Below are 22,292 nucleotides of genomic sequence, written 5' to 3'. Positions count from 1 at the left end.
AAGCTTCTGTCTTATCTTTCCCATCTTCATACTTGGCACGACAACCGAAGCAGATGACCGAGCGCGATCCGATTTGTGATATCGCTAAGCGAGTGGAAAGGGCGAGAGGAGGCAAGCTCGACGGACGCATGAAATCAACCACTTCCCGCGCTTCGCCCGATTTAAAATACACTTACAGAGGGAAAAAAACTAAACAGAAAGAAGCGTTGTTTACCGTTCACTCAAGGTTTTTTTTATTTCTAGAAACTTATGAGTGACAATAAACGCCAACATCCTCATCTACTTCGTTCCACCAGGTCTTAGAATGCCTGGCAACCACTAGAAGATCGCATGTTCCTTGAAACCGAAACTAGAGTGTACCGAAACGCTGAAAATAGCACTGCCCTTCTGATGGCGTCCTCGATCATCCGCACCGGTGCGCACCGGGGCGCCTTGGTGCGCACTTTCATCCTCGATCAACCGCACCGGTGCGCACTGACCATCCTCGATCACCGGAAGCGCACCCTGTTGGAGCGGTTTTCCGTTGCCCCGTCTCGCACCGAGAAAATCGGCGGTGCGCCGGAGTGCAATCCCAGCAAGCACTGCGGGACGCGCGACGTGCGCGCGTACTGCCGACTGCAGAACTGCGGCCGCTCTGGCCCAATAGCTGCGGTACGTTGCAACGGAGTTGACAGAGTTAGCTAGTGGATTTGTCGGCAATGAGAAAGGAAGCGCTGCTAGTTGCCGCAATCGATGAGCATTCTTCAAGTTCGTCTGACAGCGAAGACGACATATGCTGCTCGACCTCGTCCAAAAACAGTGGGGTGAAGAGCGGCCGAAAGTGGACAGGTTCATTGAACGGGTCGTCAGGATTAATTATAAAATGCATTGGTGTTTGCTTGCAACCAGGTATGTCGGAGCACGCAGTTTGACAAGGTTCGAGCACTTGCCGCAGATGCTCAGCATCTGCAAACAATAAAATATGCGCGCACACGTTTTGCGCGCCAGGGGCAAAGTAGCGCTGCATGCAAGCACCCTGCACAGGGTGCAGTTTTGTCCTCGATGTTGACCCTCCGCAGTGCGGCACCACGGCGGGGCAAAGCGCACTATTCTGGTTTCGGGGCAACCCCGGGGCACGGTGATCGAGGACGCTATGAGAGTTGGTTGCGTCTCTCATAGGCATCGCTCGCCTAGCAACAATGGTTGCAAATATGGCGGCGCCCTTGTTGTTTGTTGCTCTCTGTGTACGCTAATGTCGTTAATGCAGTTCTGTTTATTTCTTCGAAACTTTCTGTCGACTGTCGCCGAAACGAGTCCGTGACCCTCGTTTCGCGCCCTTGACTCTACATCACAATTGTCAGCCTTGTATACCACTTTATAACGGTAAAAGTCGTAAGCGTCGTAAGTACTGTTCGTCGACGCTTGACAGTAGCTCGCTGCGTAGAAACTATGGTTGAAAATCACTGAGCGTACCACTGTCGTTGCAGCAGATGGGGCTGGAACAGAGCAGTCACTCGAGTGGCGGTTCTCTGAAAGTTGGAAAGGGTCGTCACACTAAGGCGTCTTCGCCACGCCCTTCAATTAGTTCCGACTCCGATGTCCCGTATGTCTCATCAACAGTGAACAACCCGATCGGAGGTACGTTTTCGTGAGACTTTCACGTAGACGTCGCATGCTATTTAGTGCAGTAACTGACAAAGAAAAAAAAAAAAAAGAACCGGGAATGCTACCAAAAGATGAATAATATTACGTTATGTCGCACTAATAACCGCCGGCTCTCTGAAGAGGTTGTGACGTTGGTTGTCACGATGTCAAGGTCGGTGTAATGCCATTGTCACACGGCCACTTCCGATCGCGATTGAACCTGATCCGGGTCGAAATTCTCGACTGCGATTGGCTCCCGCCCGCAGCTTGCGCAATTGAGCCAATCGCGACCGAGAAATTTGATCCGGATCGAGCTCGATCGCGATACAAAAAGAAAGCCAATCCTATCAGGACAAACACGGCCACATTGAGCACGGCGTCATTATAACGGTGAAGTTGCTCACGAATATAGGCTGCGTGCACCACAGTCTATAGTCAACTTTCAATTTTCCGCTGTACGGCTCGATTACAGGCGTAACATTATGAACCACTCTTTTATTCTGGCTTCACAAATTCGCGCAACGTATTGTTGGTACCCCAACGTTAGCGTAGGTTTGTCTAAATGATCGCAACGACTTTGTGTAGGACTATTACGTCTCCTTCATAATCTATTTTCTGTGCTTTTGGCACCTACACAATAATTTGCATTGACCTACTGACTCCTGTTTTCAGAAGAAACCCGTAACACATTTCAATATTAGTAGCAGTTCCTCTGCCTTCGCTGAGCACCTGTGTTACAAAAACCTGCCATTTCCTTTCCTTTCTGCTTTGACGATGCATTGTCAGGCTAATTTCCTCAACAACATAGACGATTCTATGCGCTGCTCTGTATTTCATCTTTTGCTCAATGTGGATTAAATTTTGAAACAGAATCGTACGCATAAGAGCAACTAAAAAAAAAAGAAGGTATGCTCCTTCGGGATTCTTTTGCAAATAGTGCGAATAACGGGACACAGAAAGAGGCACAAAACACAGCGCCTGGGTTGTGTGCCTCTTTCTGTGTCCCGTTATATGCACTGTTTGCAAAAGAATGTGTTCATACCAACATACCCGGCTAGCCACTATTCTGATGCTTGGGGACGCTATTTCTAGGACTCCCAGCTAACTTTGCCCCCATTCACTGCATTTCCTAACAACACCTGCTTTCGTGCTGCTAACGCCTACTTTCCTCCTTCTCTTTCTCATGCTGCTTCACTCATTTCTCCTCGCCTTGCACTGGGAACACTGGTAACCTCATGTGCTGCTCCTCTGAAAGAGTCCCCCAAACTTGGGAGCAAGAGCCCGGCACATCTCTTGCGAAACTCACCGCGACCTTCACCCAAACCGCGTCCTCACTCATATGCGGGCACTTCAGGTCACAGCATCGTGGTCGTCAAGGAAGGAAGCGTGGATGTACAGACTCCAGAAAACGATGAGGACCTCATCAAGTTGCAGGTGAGAGGCAGTTGTCATGAGTCTCGTAAAAAAAATTCTAGTAGATTTCTGCTTGAAAAATCTGTAGAAACTAGAAAAGTAATTATTCTGGGCAAAAGAGCTATTCCAAATTAAGTTTCCACTGTCATGGATCCAGTGCTTATTTTTAGTTCGACAATGTGTCGTCTGGGAAGCAGTGACACAATACAATGACTTTCGAAATTCTTGATGTGGTGCATCACATGAAAAACCATGTGGCGCACAGTGCATCTGGAACACCATGACTATTCTAAAAGGACATCTTGTTCCAAACTTTAAACTAGTTTTGAAAGGGCCTAAGAGCACATCTGGTACCTGTAGTCTGAAGTGCTCAGCATCATTTAGACTATATGTGTAAAGCCCAAAATTTAAGAAAGACACATTCTGCTTGTTGCCTGTGTGAAGTACAATCTGATCTTGCATAAGCAGCTACACATTGAAAAAGTAGCTCTATTGCAAGTAGAAAATTCTTAAAAAGTTAATTTTGCTAGCTTTTTCCTGCAAGATATCAGAAATCTGTAGATTCCGTAGCTTTAGCTCTGAATCACTAAATGAAAAAGAAATCAGTAGACCTACTGACAAATCAGTATCTGAGGCAACTCTTGTGAGATGCCACAACTTTTAGAATCAGTTGAAATGGTTGAGTAATAAAGGATTACTCTCATGACATTCTTGATTTGTCATCTTTATCATTAACCCCTTCACTGCCACACTACTATCCTGAATTTTTACCGAAAATTGCTAATTTTTTTATTGCACAACTTTTTAATTAACAATACTGTAGACAATGCTTTAAGTTGAACAGCACTATACTGTATACCATGCGATGCTCACTCTCACAAGACAAGCTTAGTACATCAGCGATTTCGGTGTCTTCTTCACTCGATGAGCAGTATAACTAATCTTTGTAATCACTCGTTTCATCGTTGAAGTCACCATTTCTTTTTCGCAAATAAGCCAACAAAGCTTGAGCTGATGTACAAGCTTAGTACATCAGCGATTTCGGTGTCTTCTTCACTCGAAGAGCAGTATAACTAATCTTTGTAATCACTCGTTTCATCGTTGAAGTCACCATTTCTTTTTCGCAAATAAGCCAACAAAGCTTGAGCTGCTGCCCATGCTATCCTAAAATACCCCGATTACCAAATATTTACACAGTAGTGCAGAAGCACATGGATGGCAAAAGAGAGACGGGACACAGCAATGTGTCCCATCTGATTCTTTCGCCATCCATATGCTTCTGTGCTACTATTTAATAATGCCACACCAACTAGCCCACCAGTCTGTCCTCTTGAACCCGATTACCAACTTCATTTACTTGTTCTTTGCTTCTTTTACCATCTGAATAAATTCATTCCTGCTTGTACTCACATGAAACCAGCTCGTCCATGACATTGCTAGAAAATTAAAAGTAACTGTCGATGAGCCTCGCTTGTCCTTGGCTGTGTTTTTTACTGAAAATGGGTAGATGAACCCAGCTGGTCCAAAGCGCAGAATAAGTTAAACAAAGCTCTGAATCCTCCAAACCAAAAAAAATAATAATAATAATCGAGGGGGCCTAAATAAATTACACCTGTTTGTGTTTCAGTACCCCGGAGACGGTTGTGTCATGAGGTCATAGCACAACCAACTTTTTCCGCTACTGTGGTTTTGGTGGCTGCCACACGGGAGCCAGATGAAACACACTCCACACTTTTGCTTATTTTTTTTTCGTCAGGCACATCCCCGTGTCTGGCCCTGTTGCTGGTTGATGTTGGCAACTTTGGTGTGTGTCACACTGTCACGATGATATCAATGACACCCGATTCATCATTTCAAGGCCAACTTTCTTACCAAGTGAACATTTCTTGTTTCCCAACCTTCACGCTTGCTAAGTGTCATGCTTTTATGTGCGAGAGGCATGTGTCAAAGTTTCCGCAAGTTCAAAGACACGTGCCGGTACTCCTCTAAAAGGAAAAAGTAGTGTTGGTTTATTGTTTAGAGCATGTACCAAGGGAAGGGAAACGCAGTCGGGGATGGCAGAAGGTTATGTTACGTGATGAGATAAGGACATTGCATCTACAGGACCTAGCCGGTTCAGTTTGGAGACACGTTGGGAGAGGCTGCAGTCCTGCAGTGGACCTGATATAAGCTGACGATAATCATTATCGAAAGACCACAATATTGTTGATGGTCAGACGCAGTTGTGGCGCTTCTGATACAAGAGAAATAAGTTTGTAGTTCGGTGGCTGTGCGTGAAGTTATTTATTTGTTTAAAATATCTTACAGGTCTCCAAGGAGGCTCTTGTGTAAGGTTTGTGTTAGAAGAAAGTAGAGCATGTGTTATTGAAATGCCCAGCTCAGAAAAATGAAAGGAAAAATTGTTAACTTAGTAAAACCAACTTGAATTCCGAACAACCACTACTGCGGCCGGAAAGAATACCACGTCCTATGGCTTGTGCTGCAACAAAATGGCAAGCTTTAAATTTCTCATCAGTGTGGGACAGTGGTGTAATTGACTTGCTTAAATATACCTTCAGGTACACCTTCATCGGGCACTGTCATACCTTTATACATCATAATCATGTTTTTCTTTGCCTTTCTCTTACACTTCTTAAAAAAATTTTGTGCCCTCGGCCTCCTCCTTCTATGACCTTTCTATGCCCTGTCCTTTTGTCTGCTCAGTGCATGCCTTTGTCTGCTCAGTGCATGCCTGAAAAATCTCCAAAATTTTTCATGAAGTTTATCAATTTGAGCTTGTTCTCTGGTTTTATAAATGTTGCGTCAACCTTTACAAGAAATGGATTCTATTCTCAAAAGAGTTTCGTAGGTGCTGAAAGGTCAGTCAGCACAAGATTGCAAAAATGCACCAAAATAATTTGTGATGGTACCTGCCCCACTCTTCTGTAGTAGTACGAGACGCCATGGCCAGAGGGCTACTTGCTTTGAGCAAATATATTAAAGACAACTTCCCGAAGCAGGCCAGAGCACAATGCTGAAAGCGTCGCTGTGACCTAGAAAGGGAATATACAAGGGCGAATCAGAAAGTCCTTGCCCTATTGTCTAATAGCCAAAATAAGGTACATACAGGTAATTACAAATATACATACTATACATACATACATACTTCCTACAGACCTTACACTATTTTTCCACATAGTCCCCACACTGGTTCAGACCCATTTGTCCCATTGCAGCAGTAAATTTGAGGTGCCCCTGTGGTACAATTCGTCCGGCTGATAGTGGAACCACCATCAGACTGATGTATTGTCTTCACGGCCTTTTGCGAACTCACAACACCACCACCTCACACTTCTCGAAGCAACACACCTTTCCCCATACGTAGGCTGTATTTCCCCATGGATTTCAATGGGTGTTCGTCCCCTGCTCCATAGAAAACGAATCACGCTTAGTTACTCTTATGCCATGAACATGTGAAGCACAACCGCCATCTTCAGCAACAGACAGCAGTGTCATGCCGCAGAGCTACTGGCAGATAAGGCTGGGCCGGTCCAAGAAGGGTCCACTGCTGGGAATGACTATGTTGACTTCACATTTACAGCTGGAAATGCGGAAAAAAAAGAATAGGGGCAATGTCTTCCTGATTTGCCCTTGTAGGTTGACTTTTTTTTTTTAATGCTACCCACACTGAGATATCAACCTGTATTCGTGAACAAAGCTAGCAACAGTACCAAGCTAACGGAGTTCCTTTGTTGCGCTTGCTGTAAAGCCAGTTTGGAAATTATCCAGATCCGATTTAGGAAATGCTGCATATCAAACGCACTCAAGAAGACGTTTTAGGTGCTGAGCACTCCTGTGAAGCATCTGACGAGGATACTTGTTTGGCGGTTCCAATGAGAATGCAGCTTGTGGTATCAACTCGGTACCGACATGTCTTGTGCTGACTTTCTAATGAGAGCCCCGCCCCTCCCCCCTCCCAAGAAAAAAAAAAAAATGCAGCACTAAAGGAAGAGAAAAGGGGATGAGAAGGTTTGCAGTAGCACACAAACAATAGGAAATAAATAACGTAATGTCAACAGTTGCAAAGTTCATATACAGATTTTCATCAAGAAAAAAAAAAGTCGTAGTTTGCACCCAGTTTTTTCTTCTACATGTGCACTTATATTCGTTTTTGCGGGTTTCTGTTTGTACTCCTCTACATCACCAGCATGTGTTCGCAACTGTGAATGGTCGTCGGTACACCTGTAGGGTTTGCCTAGCCGAGTTCACAGCCGTCTGCGCATGTGCGATTCCGGAACTATGAGGCCAGAACCATTTAGAAATCGTTCTATATTGAGTTATCCATCGTGATCAGGAAAACACATCTATCACAGATTAATCAAAGAAGTTTTTAAGCATGTAGGGCCCTCTGGATCGTATATATCGGTGATAAGGTAGCCTCGCTGCCTATGGAATGAGGTATGTCGAATGCCCGGTTGCCATAGTCGGAAGTTCAAATTCCTCTTTAAGGGGTTCTTCTATTTTTTTTTTTCTACGATGGTGAGTTTGAAATTCACCTCCTCCACTGCACAACATCTGCAGGCTTGGAGTGATGCCTGTCACCGGCAAAAGATGCCGAGAGCAAGTGGGCTCACTCGCTCTCGGTGGAGGTGGTTCACTCATGGCTCCCTCATTTACCCAATGGCCCTCAGTCCGCAGCAGCTGCGGAGCACCCGACCAAGGCGGCGGTCAGACCTGTACTGCAGCAGAGGGTGCTAAGAATCTCTGGGTCCGGACAGGCTGCCAATGGAAACTGACCCTTGTAACGTTTAACACACCAGAACCCTCTCGAGTGAGGCTAGCTTAGCAGGACTTTTTGAGGAACTATCAGACATTTTTTGGGATATCATCTGCCTTAGTGAGATTAGCAGAACCGGTGAGGCTTATACATTGCTGAATAACAGACATGTCCTCTGCTATAGAGGTCTCCTAGATGAAAATCAATACGGGGTAGGATTCCTAATCCATGAGGACATAGCGGGCAACATTGACGAATTCTACAGCATTAATGAGAGGTTAGCTGTAGTCATAATCAAACTTAATAAGAGGTATAGATTAAAGGTAGTACAAGCCTATGCTTCAACATCCAGTCATGATGATGAGGAATTCGATCAGTTTTATGAAGATGTTGAATTAGCAAACTCAGTATACTGTAATAATGGGTGACTTCAATGCAAAAGTGGGGAAAAAGCAGGCTGGGGAACAAGCAATTGGCAACTACGGCGTCGATTCTAGGAACGCTAGAGGAGAGATGCTGGTAGAATTCGCAGAAAGGAATAAGCTTCGAATAATGAACACCTTTTCAGGAAGCATAGCAACAGAAAGTGGACCTGGAAAAGCCCTAATGGTGAAACAAGAAATGAAATTGACTTCATACTTTCTGCTGATGCCAGCATAGTGCAGGATGTAGAAGTGATATGTAGGGTAAAGCGCAGCGATCATAGGTTAGTGAGGGCTAGGATTCACCTCAATTTGAAGAGAGAAAGAGCACAATTGGTCAAGAAGAAACAGGTCAACCTAGAGGCAGTAAGGATAAAAGTAGACAAATTCAGGCTAGTACTTGCAAACAGATATGCAGCCTTAGAACAGAGAGATGATGATGATGATGACATAGGGGTAATGAATGAAACCGTAACCAGGCTGGCTTCAAGGCAGCAATTGAAGTGGGAGGCAAGACACCAAGGCAACGAGTAGGCAAGCTCTCCCAAGTAACAAAGGACCTAATAAACGACAAATAATGAAAGTGTCCAACTCAAGAGATAAGATAGAACTTGTGGAACTGTCGAAACTGATCAACAAAGCGAAAATAAGTGATATTAAAAATTATAACGTGAGAGAGACTGAAGAAGCCGTAAAAAATGGACGCAACCTGAAATCAGTCAGAAGGAAACTTGGCATAGGACAAACCAAGATGTATGCACTAAAAGACAGGCAGGGCAATATCATCAACAATCTCGAAGATATAGTAAATGCAGCAGAAGAATTCTATACTGACCTTTACAGTACCCAGATGACTCAGGAGCGCTCTATTCAAAACAATAATGAACAGTATACAGAAACTCCTCCCATAACTAGTGATGAGGTCAGAAAGGCCTTGCAAGGCACGAAACGAGGAAAAGCGGCAGGAAAAGATGGAATAACAGTCGATTTAATCAACGATGGAGGAGACATAATGCTAGGAAAACTGGCGGTTCTATACGAAGTGTCTATCGTCTGCAAGGGTCCCACAAAACTGGATAATTGCAAACATTATACTAATACACAAAAAGGGCGACGTGAAAGAACTGAAATATCATAGGCCCATTAGCTTACTCCCAGTATTATATAAAATATTTACCAAAATTATCTCCAATAGAATAAGGGCAACACTGGACTTTAGTCAACCAAGGGAACAGGCTGGCTTCAGGAAGGGATACTCTACAATGGATCACATCCATGCCATTAATCAGGTTATCGAGAAATCTGCAGAGTACAATAAGCCTCTCTATATGGCTTTCATAGCTTACGAAAAGGCATTTGATTCAGTCGAGATACCAACAGGCATTACGGAATCGAGTACAGAATGCTTACGTAAGTACCTTGGAAAATATCTACAGAGGTTCTACAGCTACCTTAATTGTACACAAGAAAAGCAGGAAGATACCTATAAAGAAAGGGGTCAGACAGGGAGACACAATCTCTCCAATGCTATTCACTGCGTGCTTGGAAGAAGTATTCAAATTATTTAACTGGGAAGGCTTAGGGGTAAAGATCGACGGCGAATATCTCAGCAACCTTCGGTTTGCTGATGACATTGTTCTATTCAGCAACAATGCAGATGAATTGCAACAAATGATTGAGGACCTTAACAGAGAGAGTGTAAGATTGGGGTTGAAGATTAATATGCAGAAGACAAAGATCATAATGAATAAAATAAAAGAAATAAATAAAGAATAATAATAAAATAAATAAATAACCGGGCAAAGGAACAAGAGTTCAGGATCGCCAGTCAGCCCCTAGAGTCTGTGAAGGAGTATGTTTACCTTGGTCAATTAGTCACAGGGAACCCTCATCATGAGGAGGAAATTCATAGAAGAATAAAAGTGGGTTGGATCGCACACAGCAGACATTGTCAGCTCCTGACTTGGAAGCTTACCATTATCATTGAAAAGGAAGGTGTACAATCAGTGCAGATTACCAGTGCTGACATATGGGGCAGAGACTGACAAAGAAGCTTGAGAACAAGTTAAGGACCGCGAAAAGAGCGATGGAACGAAGATTGCTAGGCATAACGTTAAGAGACAGAAAGAGAGCGGTTTGGATCAGAGAGCAAACGGGTATAGACAATATTCTAATTGACATCAAGAGAAAGAAAATGGAGCTTGGCAGGTCATGTAATGCGCCAGTTAGATAACCGTTGGACCATTAGGGTTACGGAATGAATACCTAAAGAAGGGAAATGCAGTCGAGGACGGCAGAAGACTAGGTGGAGCAATGAAATTAGGAAATTTGCGGGAGCTAGTTGGAATTGGTTGGTGCAGGACATGGGTAAAGATCGCAGGCAGAGTCCTTCATCCTGCAGTGGACATAAAACAGGCTGATGATGATCATGATGATGATGATGATGATGATGCTAAATAAAGGTGTGCCGTGTTCAAAGTTACTTGTTGTTCTAAGACAATATTGGTCGACCCATACTTGAATATTTTTTTTTTTATTTCATGGCGAGTTCAATATATACGAATGAACCTTTATTCGTGTTTGAATATGTGTTGCTTTTCATTCTCTTCTCCATGTTTGGTGCTGCTTGCATGCTGAGCGTAAAGCGTAAAGCTAAATCACAGTTAATAAGGCGCATATGTATGCTAAGGAAGGTGTGTGCTCAGGTCCAGGGCAAATTAAAAAAAACACATGCATGGTATTTCTTCTCACCCCCCACCCCTTTGTAGCTTCTGTTGGATTTTTACTAATTTTAACGTTCACAGGTGTTGGCACGTATGATTCAGAGTAGTACATAGGTGAATGTGTAAACTCTGGCAGAATTCACTGGTTTTTAGTCTTTCTACATGTCCTGCCAGTTTCAGTTAAGTACATGAATTTCACAGTAACACATGTCCAATATTTGCATGTGTAGCGTTGTGTGTATTTCACAAGCTAAAGAAGGTCCTTGCTAGGCCACTTATAGAATTTCAGCGAAATGGTCCAGCCTGTGAGCTTTTTGACCAGCAAGGCCTTTTCGAATAAGTCTTGCTAATTGCGGCTGGTTGGTGGATTGACTAGCACATTCCTTCATTTCTTTCAAATACGATCACTCGCTTGGCATCTACCACTTGGATGAAAGGGCAGGGATCATGTGTGAGATCACATGATCTCTCACATGATCATGTGGAGAGGGACTGGCATTGAATGAGCAAAAAGATTTCGCTTCTGAAATGCCTTTTTTTTTTTTTTGCTGTGGAAGCAGCAGTCTCACAGACTCTGTAGGTATACTGAATGACCATAAGAACTCACATGCAGAAAGGTGCACTTGTGCACACGCAAAATATTTTAATGTGACTAGCCTTCTTTGGCTCTTTCGCCTATTTTTGTTGTGGTAGGTGGTCAGACTTTCTCCTTTGATGGAAACAAGTGCTCTCAGGCAACCGATGCACATTCGTCCCTGAACACCAGCCATTGTCATGCCATTGACGTCATGCTGTCATCATTCCGTTGCTGTCATACCGCTACCATTGTCATGCTGCCTACCAAAGCATGTTGATGACAATTTGTACCACCTCAATGCCAGCATTATATACTTCAGAAGTACTATTTCTATTGAGTCCACTTTATTTCTGCGGTCCATATAAAGGGCCTATTATCTTACTTTCACAGTCATCCTTGATTGTTCTTGCAACAATTTTATTTCTCTTAGTTTATTGTCATCATCATTAGCCTATCTTGTGTTCACTGCAGAATGAAAGTCTCTCCTAGCAAGTGCCAATTCTCTTACCTTGTGTAAACCAGCTCCATTCTATGTCTGCAAATTTCTCCATATCCCACTAGCTAACCTTCTGCCATCCTCAATGGCACTTGCTTTCCCTTGACCGCCATGACGTAACCTTAACTTACCACTAGTTTTTCGTGCTACACACCTGCCCAACTCCTTTTCTTGGTCTTAAGGGGCCACTCACCAAATATGGGTGTTGCAAACAAGCAAATGCAGTGCCCAGATAAAGCGCTAAAGCGCGTCTGCGAGGTATAAAACTGCTACGTGGCATGAAAGAGGCTGAAATTCTAAGTGGAAGATTGTACACTCCAAGTGCAGAATTGCCTCTCGAGGGAGCCCCACTTTTTGCCACAGAATTAATGTGACATGCGTAAGTCCCTCTACATGAACTACACTGCCTGCAAAGTCCCCAATTGTGGCACACGATTTTGGTAAATTATTTATGCAGAATATGCAAAACCATCACTGGAAGCACATTGCACACCAAAAGAAGGAGAGGGGGAAAGAAGGAGGTGGGGCTTGTCATGTGAACATGGTGCAGTGCTTCGGCTATTCTATAGAAGGCAAGGAAGGGACGTTGCTTGCAGACTCTAGTTGAGGCAAAGGAAGGGAGTGTAGATTTTGGCAATGAGGCTTGCTTCCTGGAAATGTGGCAGTGGGACAATCCAATTCTTCGTTCTTCTTGTAACAACCAACCAGTTTGCAAAATTATAACGGCAAAATGCTTCCTAGATGGTGCTTTAAAGCTTCCATTGCATAACCAAAATATTGTTTGGGATCTGGTAAAACGGCCCCTTAATGCTATGCCTATTAATTTTCATTCTGTTGCTCGTGCTATGTGTTTTCTTTCTCATGTGTGCTGCTTTTGCTCTGAATTTTTATGATGCTCAAGGTTCCCCGTTATTTAGCTCGAATGAGATGGCATTTCTTGACGTTTGCTTCTCACTGTAATTCTATTCTCTCTTTTTGTCAGTCGATACCGCAGTTCTGGCCCATCCTCAAAGGCAGCCTTCACAGCCCCATCATATGCGACAGCGACGTAGGTGAGAGGCTGGATCACCGTGCCGTGAACCGGTTGGCTTCCCGTTACCAGGAGCACCTGAGGCAGTGTGCTGAAGTGGTCAGCACGGAGCAGAATGTGCTGGCGGCGAGAATTCGTGAGGTATGTTTGTGCTACCAAAACTTTGCTGAAAATTTATTTTGTGAAAGAACAGCATGTAATTTTCTTTTGCTTTAAGCTGGGATGACATGTCATTGATCCTCTCTGAGGCATGTTGCAACACCTATCGTAGCCACAGCCAAAAGTGCCATAAAATCTTGCAGATGATACAGGGCTTTTTCTTTCTGGCATTTTCACACATCAACTTTTCTGTTAGTATTGTGTTTGCACACCACTGTTTTTAGGGAATTAATGGTTGTTTTTGCCTTTTATGATAGAAAATACTGTTCTACCGTGAACAGGCAGTCATGGGCTAGAAAACAGCTTTGTGTCTTCTTTTCCACAATGAAGTGTTAACAAGCCCAGCAACACTTAGTAATATATTACTTTGATAGTTTTGTTACATATGGAGTAATGAGCTCCTTTGCTGTACAGAATCATTTTTGGGCTCTTCAAAGCCATTGCTGTCATTGTGAACGCGACAGATAGACGTTAGATGTGTAATGGTTGCTTATTGTCGACAAGCCTACCCATTTTAGCCAAGTCATGCAAAGCATTAGTGTATTCAAAGCAGTGCATGCTCTAGCCGCTGTGGAATAATGCCAATATGATGACTGCAGTCACCAGCTTTGGTGACAAGCATGAAATTGTTTTGTGCTGTCACTGCAGTAGCAGGGCTTTGCAACGAGTTCCATCAAAATACTGATTTTGCGGCGCTAACTACCTCAAGTTTTTTTTTTCAGCTCTATATATATACACCTGTCTGTCTATACACTCTAAAAGACCAAAATCTTGTCTAACACAGCCATGATTGAGGACAGCAGCAGATTAATCATAGCATCAAGCCACAACTAAAAGTATGTGAATGCAGACTTTTAACAGAAACACGGCAGCAAGAAGACATGAGGATCCGAGAAAAAATATTGGCAAATGTCAGAGCACCCTAAATAGTTTAGTATAATATATACTTGCTTCTATGAAGCAGCTTGTGTTCAGTGCTCAAGAAATGAATGACTCGTTGACATCATGATACACTGGCTTGCTCTGTTCCTGCTATCACTGCAGCTGCCATGCACGAGCGTGGGCGAAAAGAAATGCATGCGGCACTCTTGTTAGTTCTAGATGCGAAAGCATCAAATGATCCATTGAGCGAAAAAGCTGCCGGCGTCTGTTGCAGCGAAACGGCACCTAAATTCCCATTGGCTGCGATGCCACGTCATGAGTGCGCCTCAACGGAGCATAGCGGGGGAATCGGAGCACCTGCAGCCCCACTAGCATGCCTTGACAGAGCAGATACAGCAACGCGATGCCGCCTGCAGATGCTGTTATTCGCATGTTCTTTGTCCGTGCAAGCTCATGCCTGCGTTCTATCTGGTAAGGCCAGAACAAAACGCGCCAAACAACTCAACACATTCGCTTGCCCACGAAGAGCCCATAACTCAAACGAACGCTCAGCGGTGTTCACTTGGAAGTTAATGCTTTCGCATTCACAACTCACAAGAAGTGCTTAGGTGCCCTCGGATTTTTGACGAGCAACCTTTATTGCTACTCGACATTAGCAAGTTTTACTCTGTGTAATGACACTGCGATAATGTTGATTATGTCATATGAAGCATTTCGAGGTTGACGTTAGTATCAAATTAAAATGTCTTCTCTTTCCCAACCCTAGCATTTCCCAAGTGTCAACTTTCTATGTGTGCGAAGTGTGCAAAAACGTTTGCACAACTTCAAAAGTGTTTTTCAATGCTCCTTTAAGGGAAGCTCTGCAATTTTTTTTACCTTGATGTCTACATTTAATGGTTCACAACACTGTTTCCAGTGTTTTGGCAAATCAGCAATAAACCACGCGATTCATGCTAGAAGAGTGAATTTGGGACATGGTATCTGCATTCACACATCAGCCTGATATTCAGCCTCTTGTAGTTAGGTATGTGCAAATTTTCTGGATTTCGAATATGAAGAAAATAATATATGATATTTTAATGTATTCATTAATAGAATTTGATATTCAAATGTTCAGGTATGTTCATCTGCTGCTGAGTGCAGTATAAGAGCAGTTAGTGGCTGTCACGGGTAAAAACACTGCAAAGCTGCCTCACATGTATCCTACTTAATTCAGAATCGTTGACTATTGGGCCAGTTGGTGTATCATGGTGTATCCTTCCCACATCATTTATTTCTGCCCTTATTCCGCTCTGTGACACTTATTTCATCATTACTTGAAACACTGCGCCAATACAGAGTACCGGGTACCTATTTCAGAAATACAGGACAGAGCAGCATATTTTTAGCAATGCTTTGTAAGGCTCTGGGAACATTTGTTAAATAAATTTAAGGAGCATATCTTTATTGAACTTGAATATGTTCACTCTCAAGTGGGGCTCTATTTCCCTTTTAGGAAATATTCAGCTTTCAGTTTGATATTCAAAGTCAAGGTTTTCCAAATATTCATATAGTACAGTTAAAATTAAAAATTCCATTTTTCAAGAGCCCTACCTATAGTGCATAATAGTGGTATGACAAATGGTCTTTTCCATTTCAGATTGACTATGCGGTATCCACGCTCAGCACAATGATGACAGAGCGACAAAAAAAGTTTGGAAAGTATGTGGAGCAACTGCTCAAGGTGCATGAACTCTCGAGCCTCCTTCACACAACAGAGAGCATGCTGTCAAAAACAATACAGCAGTTGGATGAACTCAATCGGCTGCTGCCTCCAGAGGAACAGCTGGAACCATTCATCATGGTTACTGGCTGAACGTTAGTGCTGTGAAACGTTTGTGATGTTTTGGCTTTAAAAGACTTCGGCAGACTACTTTCAGCAGTGTTTTAACTGGTAAATAAAATCGTATTTAAGTGCTTTCTAGTGCAATGCACTTTAGCTGATCGGCCTAGACACATTAACTTGAAGTGTTTCTTTTTGATCTGGCTGGTGAAACATTACTACATGGATGACAGGCGTGTTCATACAGAAACGAGGACAGATAGGACAGGTGCCTTGTCCTGTCTGTCTACTCATGCCTGTCCTTCACATTGCAACATTAGCTTGAACCTGCAGCTGATCAGTAGTTAAAGTTCCTCTATGCTTCTTTTCACAGCTGTAAGTTAAAGGAACAATTAAAAAAAAATTTTATGTCAAGCTAGGTTGAAACCTTAAGCTTGTGTATTGACGAATTCGTCACTTACAGCGAAAATGGAACTTTTGTAAGCAAGAAAATGACGCACATGTAACAGTGGCTCCACCCGTCGTGTAGTGACGGGTGGCATGACGGGGGACAGTTGGTGTGACGTCAGGGCACCAGGCGGCTGACTCTGCCCACCAGCTGGGAGATATATCCCAGGCACGAGGCAGGCTTTTCGAGGAACGCCAAAGATGCAAGTCGAGGGAACAGTGGCTGGTTTTTATAGAACGTCAGTGGTGGTAACTAAGAGATTACGTCAGGGCGTCACTTTTGGCGCTGGCGATTAAAATTGAGGAGCAACAGCAGGATGTTCAATGGCAGTTTTCTGTACAACTAAGTCATATGTCGGCACCCAGGAAATGATTATCGACTCCTCTCAATCTGCACGAAGTGGCTGACATTCATATAATGCATGGCTTGAATGTTTCAAGTCGTAATGGCTTGATCGTAGTCTCAGGCACTTTTCAGCTGCAGTGAAATTGTGTCATAAGTTGAAGATTGACTCGGAAATATTTAGCCCAGCTGGTGCGGTGTATTAAGGACATCTGTACATGCTGCTTGCCTACCATACAGCAGCACGAACGCTGCACAACACCAATTGTAACACTAATAATAATATTTTGTATTACCGTATTATATTGCATAGTATATTGTGTATTGTGTTACAATACAATATCAATCAAGGGAGCTTTTTGTTAAAATATTTGCCTGCATATAAATGTTTCTTTGCTGGCCTCTAAGCAGAGGACTGTGCCTTGCAGCCTCCTCTGTCAACCCCTAGCTGCAACAATGGCAGCACGAGCACACTTACATGAGTTTTACAGTAGTGCTACTTTGAGGCAGATGTCACTGGTCAGTAGAACAACGAAATCAGTTGGAGGATTATGATATCAAATGTAGGCGTTGCTCTTGGTGCCCATCTGAACTGGGTGACAAGTAATGCTGCGATGGGGGTTAGTTCGTGGAACATTATGACTAGATGCACTGCTTCGTAGCATAACGAAAGACAGGTCAACCACAAGATGACGTCGACAAGGTGATGCATGAATTCAGAACTGTCTTATTTTTTGTTCGAGCAGATAGCTTGTTCTTTACGTAAGCTCACATGCTCTACCAGAAAATAATACCTGTGTCACTTTTTCTTTCTGTCAAGTTCGCTTCTCTCAAATTTTCCTGTCTTTTGAGTTCTGTACATAAGCCATTCCAGTCTCTAATGTAAAATGAAACTGTTGTGAGTCCATGCATCATCTTATCTGTTTCACACTATTGTTAACCTGGCCTTTGTGATGCTATGAAGTAGCACATTTAGCTGTGATGGGTGATATGTCAATTCAAGCTGTTGTCTAGCTGTCGACAATGTAGCCGGTAACTAAGCGTAACAGGTCCTCATTGGCATTTCGATGCAGCTACTGCACCATTGTCTCATGACTGCTTGAAATTGGCAGTGTGCTTTAGCTGTAACAATAGACAAGCCAACAGATGCCATGGCAACACAGGCATCTTGTAAAAATGTGCACAGGATATTTTCAATCTGAAGACAATGACGTCGAAAAAAGTCTACTAGGCACTAATATAATGTGTCATTTCTTTGAATGTTTCATTCTAGCCCTTAAGCAACACTATTGGGGCCTTAGTAATCTTCGTTATAGCAGTGATCTAATGTGTGCATGTCATTAGCTAGTTGCTAGGCCTTTATTGTTAATTGGTTAAAGCTTGCATTGATAGATGTGCTTCGTATGTGCTCTTCTCCGTTTCTGTAGTTCAACTTTGCAGCGCTGCGTTTTAAGCACAAGTACTTTATTGTTCAGTTTATTGTTTTCATGGTTACATTATTAATATTAAGTGCTGGGCATGGATGCAATGACCTGCAGGTATTGTCAACAAAGGCTTGTGCACCTCGTGGACATCTACCAAAGTGCATTGGCGTGTCATGTAGCGACCAGGCAATAGGCTAAGCTATTGAAACAACTTTGAGTGTATCTACAGTAGGATGTGGTAATGCATTCCCAGATGTTGGTAAATTTCATGCCCGTACAAAGTCATTGTGTTGCCTCTATACTGTCTGTGTGCAATTTCGGCTCTGATGCAAGTGCAGTTGTGCAGTACAAGCCATGTTTTATTGATGCCCTGTTTCCATTGAATTGTTATTGGTGACATTCCGGATTTTTCACTTGTCTGTACTCCATTGGCATAGCCATGGGGGGAACAGAAAGTTTCAGGAGGTGGGCTTTTAAAGAGCGACATGGATGAAAGGGAAAGCTTGAACGTGAATGCAGGGCGGTCTGAAGGGGGAGAGGGGGGGTTGTCATGTCACCGTACCTTGAACATAAGTTTATCTAGTTTCCGCACAACCGCTATTGTGGCTATAGTGCTAGCAGTGTTTCCTTGCCTCCTCAAGTCGCCTTTTCCCTATCCACCCCCTTTGGTATGGGAACTACAAAAAAGTGGCAAGGCTGTTATTCACTCGTTTTGCAACTGCGTCAGTTCTACCCATTCTTTGCCTTCTCTCCCTCACTCCTCTCTACCCTTCTATCTAGCTTCCCTCTGGACTTGGCATAGTAGAAAGGTAAGCACTGCAACTTCTGCAGTGCTTTTGCAGGGGGTCATGGATAATTACAGCTGTCAAAAGGCTAATGTGGCAATTGAGGCCCCGGGTGCTCCAGAAGCCATTGTGCACATTCGACGCAGTGCAAAGGTCCAAACGAGTTTTGCGCGTCTCCTTTCATTTCTGCCACACTCCTTTCGTGTATACACATGCTCTGAACCAGCCTCAACATGGCGTGCAAGACAGCTACAGCAGCAGCAGCAGTGGGAAAGTTGAAGGAAGTGGCAAAGAAAGCTTCATTTTAAAACAGGACAATAAATTAAGACCTACAGAACGCTGATTTGCTCACAGCAAAATATATCAATGACGGAGGCCAGGCTAGGTCAGGGAAGTTAAAAAACCACAACAAACAGGTGGGAGGGCAGGTAGATGAATGGCCTTGAAGTCCATGCAGGAGGAATGTTAGCAGCCACCGCACTATTCAACAAACCGGTGAATGTCCAAGAGCGTGACCGTGACTAACGGAAAAATATGTTAAGAAGGGGAGTGGAGTGATGGATATGAGGAAATTGGAACGTGCATAAAAAGCATCAAGAACGAAGTTGGTGGATAATTATGGATATAGAAAGAGCATCTCGTCACTGCCCGATCACTCTGCACCAGACAGCCGTAGCCAGTCACCTTGCTGAGGTTCACTTGCCCCATTTCTGCGAAGAGTGCATCCTAACTAAACATCGTAAATTTTCAGAATACACGAGTGTCAGGAGACATGGCGCTTTAAAATCTCTCAGAGCTACTGGCCCTTATTTTACTGTAAACAACAGACGCCATAATTTTCATAAACGCTTCTAAACAGGAAGCAGCCCTGCTTCGGACTGTCTTCCTCATCAGTTCCCAAGTGTGACCAGATAACAGTATGCATTTCTTGATGACTGGAATACCATAATCCCAAGTTACTTCCAAACATCTCTTCAATCAAGTCTGACAGCAGGTCACCAAAGTGAGTGAAACTTGCATCATATGATACCATTGAAGTTCAAACGCAAAGCTTTGTTCCTGTATTTTTAAATCTAGAATAACATAGCATGCCCACAACGCCGAAAGCACGAGTGAGGGATAGGCAACTTGCAAAATAGTGCCACCCCTATCCCGTATGTAGCCGTGGCCACACTGCTCACTAGGAGACCTGGCTGGAAAACAACGGTAATTTCCACTGTTACCGGCTCTGCAACGACTCTGGCCAGCAAATGAGAAGACGCATGATAGTGTGCTGTCCTGTTCTTTTAGCGCCCCATTTTAATGCTGTTAGTTTTGCCATGTCATGTACCAGCTAGATCAGCGACATATGTGTATATATATGCATCAATTTGTAAATGAAACGTTAGTTTGTTTTAATATCACTTTTAAATATAGCATGAGGATGAAAGCATAATTTGATGTGAAGTGACTGCAATATGTACATCCTCATTAAACAATTCTTGTCCGATGAGAGCTAGGAGTTTTTCTTTGCGTGGCAAAGGAAGTTCAATCATTTTTTTTCACACGGAAACATTATTGCCAAAAAAATATACATGATCATGAACTATACACCTTGCACTATTTTTGCACATAGTCGCCAGCGACATTGAAACATTTGTCGCAGCATGCAATCAATTTGAAGAAACCCCTCTGGTAAAGCTCAGTGCCCTGCGATGCAAGGAATTGTCGCACAGCCTGCTCCACCTCAGCATTGTTTTGGAAGTCCCAAGAGTACGGCTTTCAATGCAGGGAACAGGTGCCCATTCATACCGGATAAGAGCAAGCACTTCCATCAGTGACGAAGTTGTCAGCACACGTCTGTTTGCCATTGTGACTTGCACTCAAATAACCTCAGGCACACCGGTCTGCTGCTACTCTCTCTCTTTAAGCGCTCTTCACAGGCATGATTCCACCTCTGCTGACACTCCTTCCGTCACTGAGCCAGCAGCAGGCATACATTCCTGTGACGAGCGTTGTTTCACCTAGTGCACCATCTTTCAAGACAATGGCAAAACTTACTTTTGGAACATCCCTCATCTGGTAGTTGTCGGCTAAGAACACCTCCCGCCCCTCCCTCCCAAAAATAACTTTCTGGCTATGCCACTGCTGTAATCTGTACAGCTATGATTGCATGTTGAATTATCTTCACAGACATGGCTACAATGTGAAGCATACTTTGCAAGTGGCCTTTTGACCTTTCCTAAGGACTCTGGTAACGAGACTGCAAGTGACATGAAAAGATGCAGGCTTCATGTTTGTTTACAGTAACAAGATGAGGTTTATTTCCAAGTGCAAGCACTAAGATTGGAAGAATGATAGCAGATGCGCAAGGCTCGATCCAGTCCATATAGTATACCATTCTTTAAAGCTTGCACTCACACACAAAAACACAAGTGGCATTCAAATAATGTACCTTTTCCGCTCGTCTCTCTCTGCATGATATGAAGCACAAGAGATGTGTTTGTGTCCCACCCCCTTGGTAGTTTTATCAGTCTATGGGGTGTGAGTCACTGCCCTTTGCCCCTCTATGCACAGGCCCATACTTTCAGAATTCGCTACTGTAGAGAAGAACCACATTGCTCACCAACAAATTTTCTTTGCAAAAGAAGTAGGTTTGTTCACATTGCAAAGCTAGTTCTATGTGAACCACATAATATTATCTCTAGGTTCACTAGAAAGTACAGCGTACTGCACTTCTAACACTATAAGTGAACCTTCAAAAGGATCACAGTTGCTTTTTCAAGCCCTGCTTATGATCTCCGCACTGAATGACAAATGACGTGTTAACACTGTCACTTGTGCACAGTAGAATAGCCCAGCAATGTGATTTTACGCAGTGAGCTCAAAATGAAGGATCAGTTGCACCAAAAATTAAGTAACCTGAATTTTACTCTTTGGTCTCATTCTCAACAAAGCTGTTGTGTGTGGAGAGTGCAGCCTAATAAGCAGCACTAGCAGCTTTATCAGCAAAATGTTTCTTTCAATAACTCGCATACGTTGGCCACCTCGTGTACTGTACAACTGGGAATCAAAGTGTCAGCCGACCTTCGCTCTTGTCTTTCTAGAAAGCCACTTGTTGGCCATATCTTGCGCCTGTGGATGGCACCCTTATCTCACCATTATCTCTGTGTGTGTGCGCGCACGTATGGATGCTTTGCCCCCTCACTTGTGTTATCATTTGCACTTGGCTGTTTCCTGATGCCTTTGATCTTCTACTGTGTCTTCATTTGTTTTTGTCTGCATAGTTTCACATGTTCTATTTTTGCACATAGTAACGACAGTTGTTGACGCCCCTTTCCGGCCCCACCTCCTTGCATGTGCACTTTGCTATATTTATTGCCGAAGCAGCTGCATAATTTACTTTAGTAA

The 22,292-nt window shown here is 43.5% G+C and overlaps 1 protein-coding gene across 5 annotated transcripts; it reads left to right on the top strand.

Annotated features, from left to right (window-relative positions):
• Window positions 1-1,165: 1,165 nt before the first annotated feature.
• On the top strand, window positions 1,166-20,396 carry BORCS5 (BLOC-1 related complex subunit 5). 5 transcript variants are annotated; one of them, XM_050192440.3, is made up of 5 exons: window positions 1,166-1,362; window positions 1,470-1,617; window positions 2,879-3,057; window positions 12,993-13,181; window positions 15,721-20,396. In XM_050192440.3, exons 2-5 carry the CDS (start codon window positions 1,470-1,472, stop codon window positions 15,934-15,936), a joined length of 732 nt encoding a protein of 243 aa, XP_050048397.1. In that variant the 5' UTR covers window positions 1,166-1,362; the 3' UTR covers window positions 15,937-20,396. The 5 variants fall into 5 exon arrangements, with proteins under 5 accessions (XP_050048397.1, XP_054933881.1, XP_050048396.1 ...); XM_055077906.2 differs by having other exon boundaries at window positions 1,467-1,617; XM_050192439.3 differs by having other exon boundaries at window positions 1,166-1,380.
• Window positions 20,397-22,292: the final 1,896 nt, after the last annotated feature.

Source organism: Dermacentor andersoni, chromosome 10 (assembly GCF_023375885.2).
Source record: "Dermacentor andersoni chromosome 10, qqDerAnde1_hic_scaffold, whole genome shotgun sequence".
In the NCBI taxonomy this organism is placed as follows: domain Eukaryota; kingdom Metazoa; phylum Arthropoda; class Arachnida; order Ixodida; family Ixodidae; genus Dermacentor; species Dermacentor andersoni.
The sequence above is the reverse complement of the archived record's forward strand: the minus strand, read 5'-3'. Positions and strand labels throughout refer to the sequence as shown.

Coding starts and splice junctions, on each gene's coding strand:
- BORCS5 (XM_050192440.3), top strand. CDS start 1,470: ATGGGGCTGGAACAGAGCAGTCACTCGAGTGGCGGTTCTCTGAAAGTT. Junction 1,618..2,878: donor AGTGAACAACCCGATCGGAG/GTACGTTTTCGT, acceptor CTCCTCTGAAAG/AGTCCCCCAAACTTGGGAGC. Junction 3,058..12,992: donor AGGACCTCATCAAGTTGCAG/GTGAGAGGCAGT, acceptor TCTTTTTGTCAG/TCGATACCGCAGTTCTGGCC.